Source organism: Pieris napi, chromosome 3, assembly GCF_905475465.1.
Source record: "Pieris napi chromosome 3, ilPieNapi1.2, whole genome shotgun sequence".
Classification (NCBI taxonomy): domain Eukaryota; kingdom Metazoa; phylum Arthropoda; class Insecta; order Lepidoptera; family Pieridae; genus Pieris; species Pieris napi.
This window is the reverse complement of record NC_062236.1, coordinates 614,061-628,391: the sequence shown is the minus strand read 5'-3', so window position 1 is coordinate 628,391 and position 14,331 is coordinate 614,061. Positions and strand designations below refer to the sequence as shown.

Sequence of the window (14,331 nt, the reverse complement as noted above, 5' to 3'; positions counted from 1 at the left end):
ATATAAAAATAAGTCGGGTTTTCCCTCCTGACGCTATAACTCCAAAACGCACGAACCGATTTCCACGGTTTTGCATTCGTTGGAAAGGTCTCAGGCTCCGTGAGGTTTATAGCAAAGAAAATTCTGGAAAAATTCCATCAGAAAAGCGGGATCACCAAACGAAATGATACATAAAACGAAGCCATCTGGTGGCGAAACGGAGTTCGCCGAGTTTGCTAGTTTATTATAAATAAGTAGTACACTTAACAATATTAATATTTTAATATATAATAGTGGCAGTCATCGCAGCCCATGGTCACCTATTAGTGAGTGCGTTGCCGGCCTTTGATGGCGGAGTTAGAGTAATTTTGAATACTTGGAGTTCGTATCTCAAAGGGAAGACCCCCACCGGTAGTCAATTCCACAGTTCGCAAAAGAAAGTGTCTACTGATACTTTTACATTCAAACACGTTTCTATTTCAATCTTCTTTTAGGTATCTGTGTGCCCTTTTTTGGCAAAAGAATCCCGCCATTCCTCTCGGACATGTACCGCCTGCTGTTTCTTTAATTTGGTCTATCCACCTTCTAAGTTGTCTTCCTCATTTCCATTTCTTGGGTTCAGTTTTCTGTTCCTCTTGCCATGTGCCCGGTAACGCTTACATGTAATCAATTTTAATGTGATTTTCATCAAAATACAGAGAGATTCAAGAGCTAGTTTTAGTAGTAATAATCTTAAATAGCAGAAACAACATGCTGCATTATTATCCGCTGTTTTTCAAGAGAGAGGTAGGGGCGCACTTAGACTGTACTTAGAATAAAGTGCTAACCACTGTTCATGGATAGGAGTAATTCTGAGACGGATGTGATAGCTCTTTTCTCAAAACCTAAAATGCCTCTAGTGACAGTTGGTACCGCAAATAATAGTTGTAGGGGCATTACAATTATAAGAGGGTTTTAAAATTTAATAGTATCAGTCAAATTCGGCTCCAATGGTGATGCTGATGTCTCCCGGCAGGACTGTGGTCTTGTGATACCAGCGATTTGTATCCACCACCACTGAAATCAGTATTAATTAGTGCCAAGAAAACACAACATTTAAATTATTTATTGTCTATGATAATGTTAATTTGATAACTGGAATGCCACTTCCGTGGCGGGATCGATTCGCGGCGAAAAATAATTAGATTAAAAAATACGTCAGGTCCATTAATGCTTTAAACACAATACATATTAAAACGCTTACGTATTTCCCCTGGCTCCACAGTAAAAGTGATCCAGTCGCACCAGTAAATACATTCGGGTGGCGGCGCCAGTTCCCACTGCTTGCGACCGCGAATCTGTGCCTGCCACGATATGTGACGCACTGAGTCAACCTGGGAATTATAATGGAGATGAAATAGTTAATGGTGAAGTGACATTATTTCGTAGGGGTGCCACGCAATCTCTATTAACGATTTCAATAATGAGTTTTTGTACCACATCAGTCAAAACTTGCGAATCCCGGGCTAAATATATTTATAGTACCTACCTACTTTATTTAGTGTTATCTGGCTTTTGTTCATGGAGTACCAACTTTACCCTTCAGTATTCATTTTACGTAGTTAAAAAAAAGTCAAAATAAATATCCCTAATTTAACTTTTAACATAATTATTATTTTCGTCAATGTTGTACGTGAGAACATACCTCTAGGCATTATAATATATAGGTTATGGCAGTCTTTAGTAAAAAACAATGAAATTACATGCATATGCGCCCCTTGTCCAGGTCCTCCCATAAAGATCCAATCGACCATATCACTCTCGGCAGTTTTTGGTAAGAAGTAAGGTCGGCTGTAGTAACTCCTTAGTTTTCTGGTCTCCTCGTCGTAACAGGTGCTCCAACCAACATACCACGGTTCACCAGAGAGGTTGGCGCGTTTCTCGTCCATAGTGAACACTTCTTCCAGAGAATTCAAACCAGATTTATACGAAAAATAGAAGCAATCATTGATTCTCTTTCCTTTCTTCTCGTTTAGATAGAAGTCCGCGAAGAAATCATAGCTAAACTCCTGTAAATTTAAGATACAGTTCAAAATACTTAATAAGAATGAATTGTATGGCAGATATTAAATAAAAGTAGATACAGTGTTACACCCATAACTGATGATGTTGAATATTATAAGAGAGGAAGAGGCATACTAGTTGTGAGGATCGAAGCATCTTAGATTTCACAGCGTAAAAATAGAAAAAATATGTCTATATATTTACTTTAATCGCCCTCCAATCTCTCGTAGCATCGGTCACAATGACAGGTTTAGTGGTATACGCAAACAGCTCCTCAAATTCATCGGCCGTGATATCTGATAGTCTCGTGACGTTCTTTATGTTTATGCACATGGAACAGTCCTCTGGAGGTCGAAAGAGAGACTTAGACGATGATGGCAGTTGAAGAATGCAGTCCTGCAATTTTCTATTTAATTAATTGTTAGATAGCGGCGTGTAGTGTATTAAATACCTTACGTAGCATTGCTACAATATTAGCAATAGTTTAAAACTTACATTCTCAGTATAGAACTGATTAAAAATCCAGGACATAATAAAGCCCAAAAAGGCGACCACACTAGCCCCTATAATATATTTAAAATACCTGCTGAATTCACTAGGTATTTGCACTTTATGAGGTAGTTCCAGCTTTGCTACAAATGTATTTTTTAGTTTAAGATTCTCTATTTTCCTGATTAGTTTTAAACATTTAAATTCCGCGGTTTTAAGTTTTTTTTCATAATGTTTGGCACTATCACCATTCATCTTAAAGTTTCCGAAAGATATGAAAGGGCTGAGAACATTGTCACCCCTTTATATCGCCGTTTTTCTACACGGTTACAAAAGACATGGAGCTTCCTTTATACAAAAAACTTATTCATGAGAGGCTTAGATATCTTTATTGTTGTTAGTTGTGAGCCTTTCCTTCTCGTAGACAAAATATTGTATTTTGTGGAACAAAGAAGAAGTACTACTTTTAACCCAATTTTATACTTGCCGGTCATTAAAACAACATAGTTATTTTTTGTGCAAAAAAGATTGAAGAATATTATATTTTTACTCTATAGGTTTTTGTTCAAGTAATCGCAAAAGGCTGTCAACGCAACAAGTGTTTAATGGGTATGAAATTGAAATTCATTATCAGTTCTCGACACCACAACTGTGACCCCATTATACGGTTCGCTCCATATATGCAATAGGGTTTTGAAAATGAGAAGAGTAACTGACTTATTCTTTAACTGAAAATTGGGGTATGAAGTAAGTTCAACTAGATTTTTATTTTAGACGCCATGAATTTGTCTATTTGGAGCAATATTAAAAGTTGAGTATTTTACTATAAAACTAAAAATCCTTTTCAATTTCATTTAGATACTCATACCCTACATACAGATAGCTCATACCCTTAAATGTAAAATAATATACTATTAACGGATAATATACACATATTTTGTGTTTTAGCCATTCTTCATAAGTAGCTTATCCGATGTATATGTCTTTACTCACTGTCACAATATTTTATCTTGTGTGATATGTCATTTATTTTTACAACAGTGTCACTTTCAAGCTTCAACTTTTCATTTTTGTTTTATTTCACATTTTTATCAGTTCTTACTATTGAAACAGCTGTTCTTGTGTTTATTGGCCATAAAAGTGTTCCTATGTTTAACAACAAAATATTAAAGTAGGGTTTTTGTTAATAATAAATGAAAGACTATCGAAATGGCAGCAATATTAGGCGGTGGTCTAGGAGGGCTCTCCACGGGTTATTATTTGTTGAAAAATAATGCAAACAACTCGAATAAACTTAAAATTTTTCTCTTCGAAGCTACAAATCAATGCGGAGGATGGATAAAAAGTATTCGCACTAAAGATTACTTATTTGAACAAGGCCCAAGAACCATTCGCCCGAAAGGCATCACGGGTCTTAATACTCTAAATATGATGCAAGATTTAGGGCTCAGTGAACACATATCTCCGATAAAACCAGATCATCCTGCTGCAAAAAACAGAATGATTTTTGCTAACAATGCTTTGCATCTTCTTCCGTCTAGCCTTAAAGGGGTGTTCCAAAAAAATGAACCATTTTCAAAACCCCTTATTTATGCAGTATTTAATGACTTAAAACAACCTCAAAAAGAATTGAAAGACGACTCCATTTACAATTTTGTTGATCGCCGATTTGGTAGAGAAATAGCAGACTATGCAATATCCCCAATGATATGTGGCATATGTGCTGGTGATGCTAAGGAAATATCTGTAAAATTCTTAATGAAAACATTGTTTGAGTATGAACAAAACTATGGTGGGGTAATGAAGGGTTTAATGAAATCAATGTTCAAAACAAAAATACCTGACAATATAGAGTTAACTGAACTAGCTAAAACAGCAAAAGAAGAAAAGTGGAGTGTGTATACTATACGTGGGGGCCTTGAAATATTCCCAATCACACTCAAAACCTATTTACAAGATAGCAATGTAAACATGCAATTTAATACTAATGTTAAGGAAATAGAATTTGTTGACTCAAGTTTGGTAAAGCTTAAACAAAGTAATGGGGAAGTCATTTCAGCTAATCATGTTTATTCTACCATACCAGCTCATATTTTATCTAGATTAGTTGAACGGCAACATCCTGACCTATCTAAGGACTTAAGTGATATACCATTTGTAACTGTAGGCATAGTTAATCTATATTTTTCAACAAATAAACCACTCATAACTCCAGCTTTTGGGTTCTTGATACCACCAATTGAGAATTCACCTATATTAGGTGTTGTGTTTGACTCTTGCTGTATTCCTGATCAAAATGGGACAGTCTTAACAGTAATGCTGGGTGGAAGATGGTTTAAAGAGAAGTTTGGTGAAAATGTAAAAAAGGATAGTCTTCTAAATATTGCAATGAAAGAAATAAAATCAATTTTGAAGATTGACGATGATCCAGCAGCTTTTAATGTTAATATACTCCATAAATGTATCCCGCAATATGTGGTTGGTCATTATGAACGAGTAGACAAAATAAGGCAATATATAAGTGAAAAGAATTTGCCTATTTCTTTAATTGGCAGTAGTTATGATGGTGTAGGTGTAAACGATGTTATTTATTCTGCAAAATCTCAAGTAGAACAGGATTGTACAAAAACTTAGTATATATGAAAAAGTCAAGACTGCATTTATACACAAATATATTATTTTAGTTATTTTCAAATGGGATATTTTGGTGCAATAATAATGTTTATGTTATTGAGATGCCATATTATGTTTTACCTGATTAATGAATTTACTGTGATGGTTTGTGCAATACAATTATAATTTAATTGTTAAAGACTTATTTTCATTATTTTTATACTCCATAGATATTTCATAATAAAATTAAATGTTGTGCAACTTTGAATATATGCAAGCTACAATCTCTATTAGTGAAACAAGTTGTCAAGGACAGGAAATATTCAACAAATTTAAACTCTTTTCAAATAACTTAGCATAAATAACACATAAAAAGTTTATTGATTGATATTGATAAAAAAAGTAAAGTTGATAAATTTTTTAAATTGATTGATATTTCAAAATGGGATGTTAAAAATAATTAAACAAACAATATTAGTTTAAGCAATATCTGTATTTGTTGTTAATGTTACTACTTCAAAAGATATTCGATATTACTTAACTTACATTAAAATAAATAATACTTTTTTGACATTTAGAAGTAACAACCAAAACATGATAAAGCTGTTTTAAGTAAAAAAAAATCTTAAGACTAGAATATGGAAAAGTGCATAAAACTTACAACTACTTGTAGCACCTTTTTAATAAGTTCATTATGCATTTACATTACCACAAGCAAAAGGTTCCCCTGAAAGCTTTTTAATATAAATTTTACATTGTTAGCAGAAAAAAACTTGTTTTTACAATGCAAGTTCATTTTTGCTTGAATAATCTCAAGTTATTTTAATTTTAAAACCTTAAATTTTGTTAACCTAGGAGTGGGAAAATAAATATCACTCAGCGAGCATTTCAGTCTTATTCAACCAAAAGATGCCATGGCAATAAATTAATATGAGACCTTAACATACTATATTATCATGTAGAATATATTTTCTTTACTTTATATTATAAAACATTATGTTAAAGTGTTTTTATTATTGAGAAACAATTCCAAGATCTATGGTGACTGTGGTGTAGAGGGTGTGGTCTCTGGGCTGAGTGGAAGTGGGTGGTACTGTGTTTCGATATGTGTATTGTAAAGCAATCACAGCCACTGCCGGAAGACCCGCGATGGCATTTTCATCTGTTGTAAGTTGCAGACGAAGTGCTAGCTTGTTGGATTTCCTCCAGAGTATTATGCTGAAATTAGTTAAAGTATATATGTATATATGTTGCATAGATAGGAAAGATATCCTAAATAATTTATATTCTTGCATATTATGTGTTTGAACCCTAAATAGCTATAAAAACTAATCTAAATAAACCAATTCTGTTTCAGTTTATTGGTAAATTTTGGCTAACTTTTCTGTCTGAGAACCAAGACCAGTTCTAATTTCAATGGACACTAAGCCACATTAATAAATAGATTATTAAATTTTATTTCTTTTACCATATTTTGGAAAACCATTGACTTTTTATATATTTCTAATTGAAGTACATATTTTCCAAATTTTGCAAGAAAAGAACTAATCCATACTTACTCATTGGTGTCATGGTGCGAATCATCATCGTACTCAGCAGCATCATCTCTTTGAGCAAGGGTGAAGGTTAGCTCTGGGTTATTCACTTTTATTGCAGAGGGCAAAGTTGGCTTGCGTTCCACAACTGACTTCCAAGACATGTCCTGTAAAAAAACATTAGGCTTGTCAAGGCCAACTCAAGAAATGAACAAGGATTTTTGAATAGACATTAACGCCAATATTTTAAAGTCTCATTCTTTCCTTCTCTCTTTAATCAACATCACAATCAAATCGTATTCTAAATTTACCGCCATAAAATGGTTACACTATGGACAAGTATGCAACATCCAGTGGCGTAACTATACCATATACTACTCAGTTTAATTTTAATAATCTTCGAGATTTTCAGCTTACTGAATTACACGTAGTATATGACCCACTAATGGCCAAAGGCCTCCTCTCTTAGGCGAGAGGGAATGGTATGTAGTCCATAGTGTAATTTTTTCTTACAACAAGTAGAATTGTTAAAAGCTTAGCAATTTTGAACCACTTTTGCATTATAAGGGACAAACCTTTTCTAAGTTAAGTGATTTCTCCAATGACTTCTCAATATTCTTGGGTTCTTCTTTCTCTTCAATTTCGGGCACTTCATTTGGTTGTATGAGTTGTATTTGCATTTCATGAGCTGTCGGATTTGTCAGCTTCAGAAGCAATGCTGATGTAACTCCGGGCATTATAGTCTCATATGAAATAATCTTCACTTCTGGAACATGGTAACTAGAACCAAAAATTTTGGTAATACTCTTCAACTTTTTTGTAATTTTCACCTACAGAAAGCTGCACATCCATCAAATAACAAATGTAATACATATATCCAAAAATACTTACAAAGCAAGCAACTCAATTTTAAACTTAATAGAGCCAGGATTATATTCAGGCTTAGTAAGGTTGTGGTCACACTGCCTGCAACGCTGACTTCTTTTCACACTGAGAGGACGAGCAATTGGCTGTAAACGAGATACTTGTTGTGCTTGCCACTCTGGCGACGCTAAACGTTGTGGCATTGTTGTTACTGAAACCATTAAAAATTAGATAGGCAACTCTGGGGCGGCTCCAAATTGATGGAAAGGATTTTTCTTCCTTGCTATATAAAAAGGACAACTACAAAATAATATGTCTCTGTTTGAATAGGATATACATATTTAAATACTAGGTGTACTGATCCCAACATACAAGAAATATTCTCTCTTTTTTCTAATTTTATCCTAAATTGCTATCAACCCCAACAACACACAGGAAATATTTACTGTCCTACTTTTACCCTAGCTTATTCTGAAAAAAAATAGAAATAACTTACTCATCTTTAAGTTAACCTCCCTGGTGTGATAGTCATCTGGCAATTCTTCAACTTCCTCCGTGGCCTGACTCGTCACAAAGTTAGCAATTGCACTAGAAGTACTCTCACTAGATGGCATACCAGCTCTATTTCGAGCCATTGCACCAGTTAGGCCTGTTTTATCCTGTAATGTTGTAATGTATACTATTCTTATAAACCTGAAGAATTTGTATATTGGATTACTGCACTAATCTTCTGGAAGTAGTAGTTCAAATTAAAAACTTCATTTTGTATAAGATTGTCCATCAAGGAAGACTTTATAGCAGGGGTCTCCAAACTTTCCAGCCTTAGGGCCATACTGATTACTCCAGTAAGTTCCGAGGGCCAAAACCATATGTCATTGTGCTTGTTATAAGTTATGTTTTTATCACAAAAACAATAAAAATAAGCCTACAACAATATTATGAGTAGTTAGCCCATGACTATATCAATGTAGATGTCATATTAATAATTATTCAACATAAAATTTGAATACTTCAGTAAACTAAATTTAATTTGCTATAAAAAATATGTTCTCTAAAAGGAGTTTTCAAGTATGCTAGCTCTTTGCGGGCCGGACATAATCTGTCCGTGGGCCAGATGTGGCCCTCGGGCCGTAGTTTGGAGACCCTTGCTTTATAGCATCACATAACACCTAATAGCAGAGAATTGGGAAAAACAATTCCTTATTGAAATGCATTGTGTGAATTATTAAGTTTACGCAAAAATAATGAATAACAGAGTTGTCTATGTTTTACTTTCTAGAAAAAGTCTGCAACAGCATTTGCTGTTGTCTATCAATAAGCTGTTTAATCATTATCCAATTTTTTCTAAAGACTTATATAAGTGATTTTTAACAATGTGATAGAAAACAATATTGTACAAAGCACTTACAGTAAGAGTTATATAGTTTCCTCTGATAGCAAACTTCTTTCTTTCTTTGTCAAGTTTTTCTTGTTTCTCTTGCTGTGCTATAGCCTTATAATATTCCATCAACTGTGCAAACCGATTTGCAAATGGGTTTATCCTTTCTGGCCAACCACCAGATGCTGAAATTATGAATACTTATTTATATTCAATTCTAAAATGATTTATTAAAAATGAAATAATATATTTAAATACTGTACTACTTTTTAAAACTTTTTTTACACATAAAATTTAACTATTGTTTTATACAGATCAGGGCAAAAAACTACTGGAAAATATTAATTTTGTAAACAAATGAAAGTGTCTTTCATCTCCAAAATAATTTTGCATTAATAATAGGGTTGCAGAGCCAGTGGAGTGAGTGAAACAACTGTTGTTATTTGCCAGCATAAATACAGGTTTGTGAATGTAGAGTTTTGCATTTAGCGATAAATGCTGTTCTCTCTTCAAACAATACTTCTAACTCACCAACAGGTTGGTCTGGTATACCAACATCCCTGGATGTCCAGCGACAATTAAAACATGACAAATAGTACATTTTCTTTGGCTGCTTATTTTCAACCTTAGCATCACCAGAGGCAGGGTCTTGTCTAGGCTGGACCATAGTAGCACGGGTTGATAATGTATGAAAGCAACTTGGGCAATCAAAACAACTACTGCAGCGGTTCTTCTTCAGTCTTGCTTCAGATGAAGGCATGTTTTCTAGGCAGTTTGCACAGTAATGTGAGTCAACCTAACAGGACAATTATGATACATGAATTGAAAGTTATGGAGAATCTTGCTGTAGTGGATAATAAGGAAATAAACGGGATCAGATGGATTGGCACTGCCATGTAATAAGTAATGTTGTTAATTCTCTTTTCATTGTCACTTTTTACAAAACATGAATAATTTGGTTTAATTTAATATAGCAGAAAAATAAGAAAAAACATACCTCATGACATATACAGAATCCACATCGAATTTTTAAGCAATGACGACAAAAATACAAGTTAGTAATCGGTTTCATTTGTCCGCAACTGCAGACATACTTCACATAATCTGGCTGTACTAAATAAGCCATAATATAAACGCTGATGAAATTTCTTTAACGAATTATTTTAACTTCTTAATTTTTGAGTTGGTGCAGAAATCCCAATCGATTTTATTCACAAATCACATCACATTTGACTGTGATATGACAATTTTAATTTGACAATCTGACTGTATTGAACAGTACTGTCACTTGACGTTGACTATTGACAATTTATACTTGCTGTTTTCCGTGACCTCGGTAACATCTTAATAATGGCATGGCATGGGAAGTGAGGAGGACGGGCTCATGAGGGTCATCATCATGATCCTATAGTGGGTATCAAAACCTTTTTAATTTTTATTGTAATAAATAGCTATTCTTATTTATTATGTATAGAAACCATTCTAATTGAATGAATGGTTTATTTTACTAGTAATAATTAAGAAGAAAAACTAACCGATTATCAAAAATAAAACTTATTGTCTGACCCCGACGCGAATTCTGGATCCGTTTTTGGATTTCGAATCAAGACTTAGCACGAACTCTGACTCTTGATGTCATAAACGAATTGATATACTAAGTATTGATTTTTTTATGTAAATGTATGCTTATCTTAGTAAACTAAATATTGGAGTTTTAAAGGGAATTCAAAATAAACTTCCATGAAACTATAAACCGTGTGTGAGCGACAGTGTGTAATGACGTCCATAGCGGGGAGTTAAAATACTATAATCCGCGAGGTATTTTAGCTTATTTTGGGACGAAATTGAAATAAATAGTTTATAGGCCATTGGTTCCATTTGTTTAATATTACGATACCAATACATAAAAACGACAATAAGGGTAAGATTGACAATTATAATGTTTCTAATAATAGTAAATAATACCAAGATTATTTACTATTACTAATTAAAGGTGTGAACAAAAGAAATTTCGGCCAGTAATAAAAAAAAATGTCTTCGTTCTCGTGTTAACGATATATCTGTAATGTGTAACTTTATGTCAATGCGAAATGGTGAAGCTCAGAATGACTAACACAATCAGCTAATAATTATTTTAAACACAGGAATTATTTCCCGAACTTTACTCATAAATAAAAAAATATCACACTTGACGACATGAGAAAAGTATTTAACATTTATCATTCATCAAAAACACGCAAGGCTTGTGCTAAAAATTATACTTGCAAACCACAATTGACCCAATCCTGTCAAGCAACTTTTGCACAAAATTAACGTCTTTATTCTGTGCACGAAATGCATTGATAGGAATACTAAAATTTTTAATTATAGTATTGACACATGTACGAACGTATTTTTTCAAAATGTAAATTTATTAGGGAACATGTTGTAGAATAACAAACTTGGTTGCTCCTAATAAAGAGTGCTAACAACTGAGCAATTTTAATAGATAAACGCCTTTTGAACATTTTAAACTTTTCATAAAAGAAAAACTAACAAAAGAAAGACTTTATAGTTGGAAAAAATTATGAGTATGAACGAACATTAATTATCTGTGTAATTCGTCAATGTATCCTGATTGATTATGATTTTAGCTAATTACAATACAATTTATGAAGATGTAGACATTTTCCACCTAACTAAAATGTGCGGAAATATTTTAGGAAGCAGGAAGACATTGACTTTATTTAGTAGTAGTAACAATTTCTTTTTTCTTTAAAATATTAAGTTGTAGTTTGTATAATGTTTAATTTCAGTTTTTAAAATCTATTAATGTACTTAATTGACTTTTGTTTTATGTTTCGCATATTTTGTTTAACAATGAAATCTTTTTTGGCTTTGTATATTGGTCTGTCTTTTTTTTAAATATGTATATGTGTAGCTGTAAGATTACTTGTAAATAAATAAATGAGGATTTTGAGTTTATTTTAATTATAAAAACATGTAAATGATCAGACGCATTTGAAACGCAATTCTAAAAAATTGCCAGTGTAATGAAGGCTAGTTTTCCAACACTCGCCCGACAACACGATTTAATTCTTTTAAGGCATGTCAACAGGAATCATGGGCACTTTCTAATGCCGTAATGTGTTGCGACAGTCGGGATCCACTTATGTCACTTGTATTAATTACCCATTCGATTAAGATGCAGTGATACAGACGTTTTTTTAAATTTGTGTCACCGTGCAATGCTCGACTACGTTATTTAATATGCATATTGATGCATGACTTAGGTATTTTAGTCGGAATGCAGCTGTACATAATTTTATTGTACCTGAATTCGGACATTGTAGCATTCGTACTATATTTAAACCGGTTTATATGAGCAATTTATGTTCAGTCAATTCTGGTTGAGTTATTTTTTATAGTTTTATATACGTAAATCTAGCTACAATATAAAAAAAAACGTGTGTGTCTTGTGTACACGCGTTAGAAGATATACTTTTTGGCGTAACAAAATAAAAATCTTTAAAAAAATGTAGTCTACGTTTGTAGAAAAAACTAAAATATTGACTATAGCTAATGTGTGCATCGTAAAAATTTACTCACATAATTTTTCCCCAACGCGCCAAAAGATTATTACTTAAAAAATCCTATAGTTCTTTGCATTATTAGTTTTATTTTGTTTATTACTTTAGTGTAGTAATAGTATGTAGTTATGTTTTTGTATATTTTGTGTCTGCGATGGAAGGCTGGTGACCTGTTACCAGTACTTCTATAGACCTATTACAGGTACCAGCCTCTCACAAAGATGATCAATACCTGCAGGCTGCAGCATGAAAACCCGTAAAATGCAATATTGTGAAGAGGCAAATAAAATTTATTATTATTTACACCAAAGTCGGACTTTTTGTACCAACTAATCTATCAACGAAACTATCGGATCGATTATAAAAATTCTACAATTAGTAATAGACAATGTAGATTTAGAGTATACAGATATGTAAATATAGTTACGACATGTCGTCTGAACGCGAGGAGTCATATAACAAATTTTTAGTCTATCGACGGTCACATTAAAATTAAATTTAAATAAATTAAAAGAATAAACGCTTTCACTACACACTATGATTCTATAATGAATGAATTATCATATAATACGTAATAGCATTAACATTATTGTATTATTGATTTGTAAAGATATAGCTATGTTATGTATAACGTACTGGTATTTACATTAATATTAATCAGTGACGCTACACCCTATATAGGTCATGGCCTGATCTTGCATCCGTTTTGTTCTTTTTTATTTCATAGACAAGTAGGTGATCAGCCTTCTGTCTGACGCATGTTGTCGACTTTTTGTCTCTAAGGTCTAAGATGTTTTCCGTAACCGTACGAGCGGTGTAAAATGCGCACATAGACGTAATTGCGACCTTAGGGATGTGTGTCTTTGTTTGCTGAAGCCACTGGGCCAACACTGCTGCGATTGAAGACGAAGTGTCTTGAATTTTATTATTAACATTTTATTTATTTTTTATTAAATTAAATTACTCTTATAGCAAAACTTAGCCCTCATGCCATATATTTATTTTACTTATTATATTCGTAGCTGACAATAGAATTATAAACAAAACAAAACTTTTCTAAGTTAAGATCACACATTAGAATAAACACGATTAAACTATGTTATGGGTGTAAAAATTGTTTTAATTAACTTCACAGAAAATAAAATATAGTTAATGGTCTGTTGATAGCAATTATTTTTAACTAAATCTGTAGTTTTATTGAACTTTAAACATTTTTTCATCCTTAATTTACGGAAATCTGAAAAGATGTTAATTAAAATTGAACGCATAGTAATACACATAGTTCATACTTTATTTATAGGTCTATTTTAATAACATATAAATAAGTAATATTGCTTTAAAAAAAATTATAGTCAAACACAAGTTTTCAGCTTTATACATGTATAATGTTGCTATTATTATTTAAAGTATAAATGACAAAACATACTGCTACAAATATTTATGTATAGCATATCTTTTTTTAAATTATATAATATATATATACTTTTCTTTCTTTTTATCCATTGAAAAGAAACGAAAGAGGCCGACCCATCTCTTTTGTTTTAGGTCTATTCTGAAATTATCTATTCAATGAATGACTTTGACAAACACAAATAATTTCTTAAAATTACGAGTCAATCGAAAACCACTTGCCTCAGGCAAATGTTTAACAAATTACCAATTACAACACGATCTCTCATAATTTATAATTGCAGAATTAATCTTTGCATAGATTTATAGACACAAAATTAATGTTTCTTACCAAATTCTCACGGCAATAATTTATTAAATTGCTTATTATAGGTATTGGCTAACCCAAAAGGTCGTTTAGATGAAATTAATTTTAAATAGCATCTCGACACAAAAAAATAGGATTACATTT

General features: G+C 32.5%; 3 protein-coding genes across 4 annotated transcripts; 1 reads left to right on the top strand and 2 right to left on the bottom strand.

Annotated features, from left to right (window-relative positions):
* Window positions 1-229: 229 nt before the first annotated feature.
* On the bottom strand, window positions 230-3,373 carry LOC125063198 (bifunctional arginine demethylase and lysyl-hydroxylase JMJD6-A). 2 transcript variants are annotated; one of them, XM_047669497.1, is made up of 5 exons: window positions 2,518-3,373; window positions 2,227-2,418; window positions 1,722-2,027; window positions 1,223-1,352; window positions 230-1,035 (listed from the first exon to the last, which is right to left on the bottom strand). In XM_047669497.1, the coding sequence occupies exons 1-5, from the start codon at window positions 2,764-2,766 to the stop codon at window positions 950-952; spliced, it is 963 nt and encodes a 320-aa protein (XP_047525453.1). In that variant the 5' UTR covers window positions 2,767-3,373; the 3' UTR covers window positions 230-949. The 2 variants fall into 2 exon arrangements, with proteins under 2 accessions (XP_047525453.1, XP_047525454.1); XM_047669498.1 differs by having other exon boundaries at window positions 2,227-2,428; window positions 2,518-2,629.
* A 173-nt stretch (window positions 3,374-3,546) lies between these two features.
* On the top strand, window positions 3,547-5,323 carry LOC125063184 (protoporphyrinogen oxidase). The gene has a single exon (XM_047669482.1). The coding sequence runs from the start codon at window positions 3,721-3,723 to the stop codon at window positions 5,143-5,145; it is 1,425 nt and encodes a 474-aa protein (XP_047525438.1). The 5' UTR covers window positions 3,547-3,720; the 3' UTR covers window positions 5,146-5,323.
* A 275-nt stretch (window positions 5,324-5,598) lies between these two features.
* LOC125063183 (dynactin subunit 4) lies at window positions 5,599-10,143 on the bottom strand. The gene is made up of 8 exons (XM_047669481.1): window positions 9,899-10,143; window positions 9,433-9,697; window positions 8,932-9,086; window positions 8,020-8,182; window positions 7,551-7,734; window positions 7,235-7,439; window positions 6,684-6,826; window positions 5,599-6,342 (listed from the first exon to the last, which is right to left on the bottom strand). The coding sequence occupies exons 1-8, from the start codon at window positions 10,025-10,027 to the stop codon at window positions 6,138-6,140; spliced, it is 1,449 nt and encodes a 482-aa protein (XP_047525437.1). The 5' UTR covers window positions 10,028-10,143; the 3' UTR covers window positions 5,599-6,137.
* Between the last annotated feature and the right edge of the window lie 4,188 nt (window positions 10,144-14,331).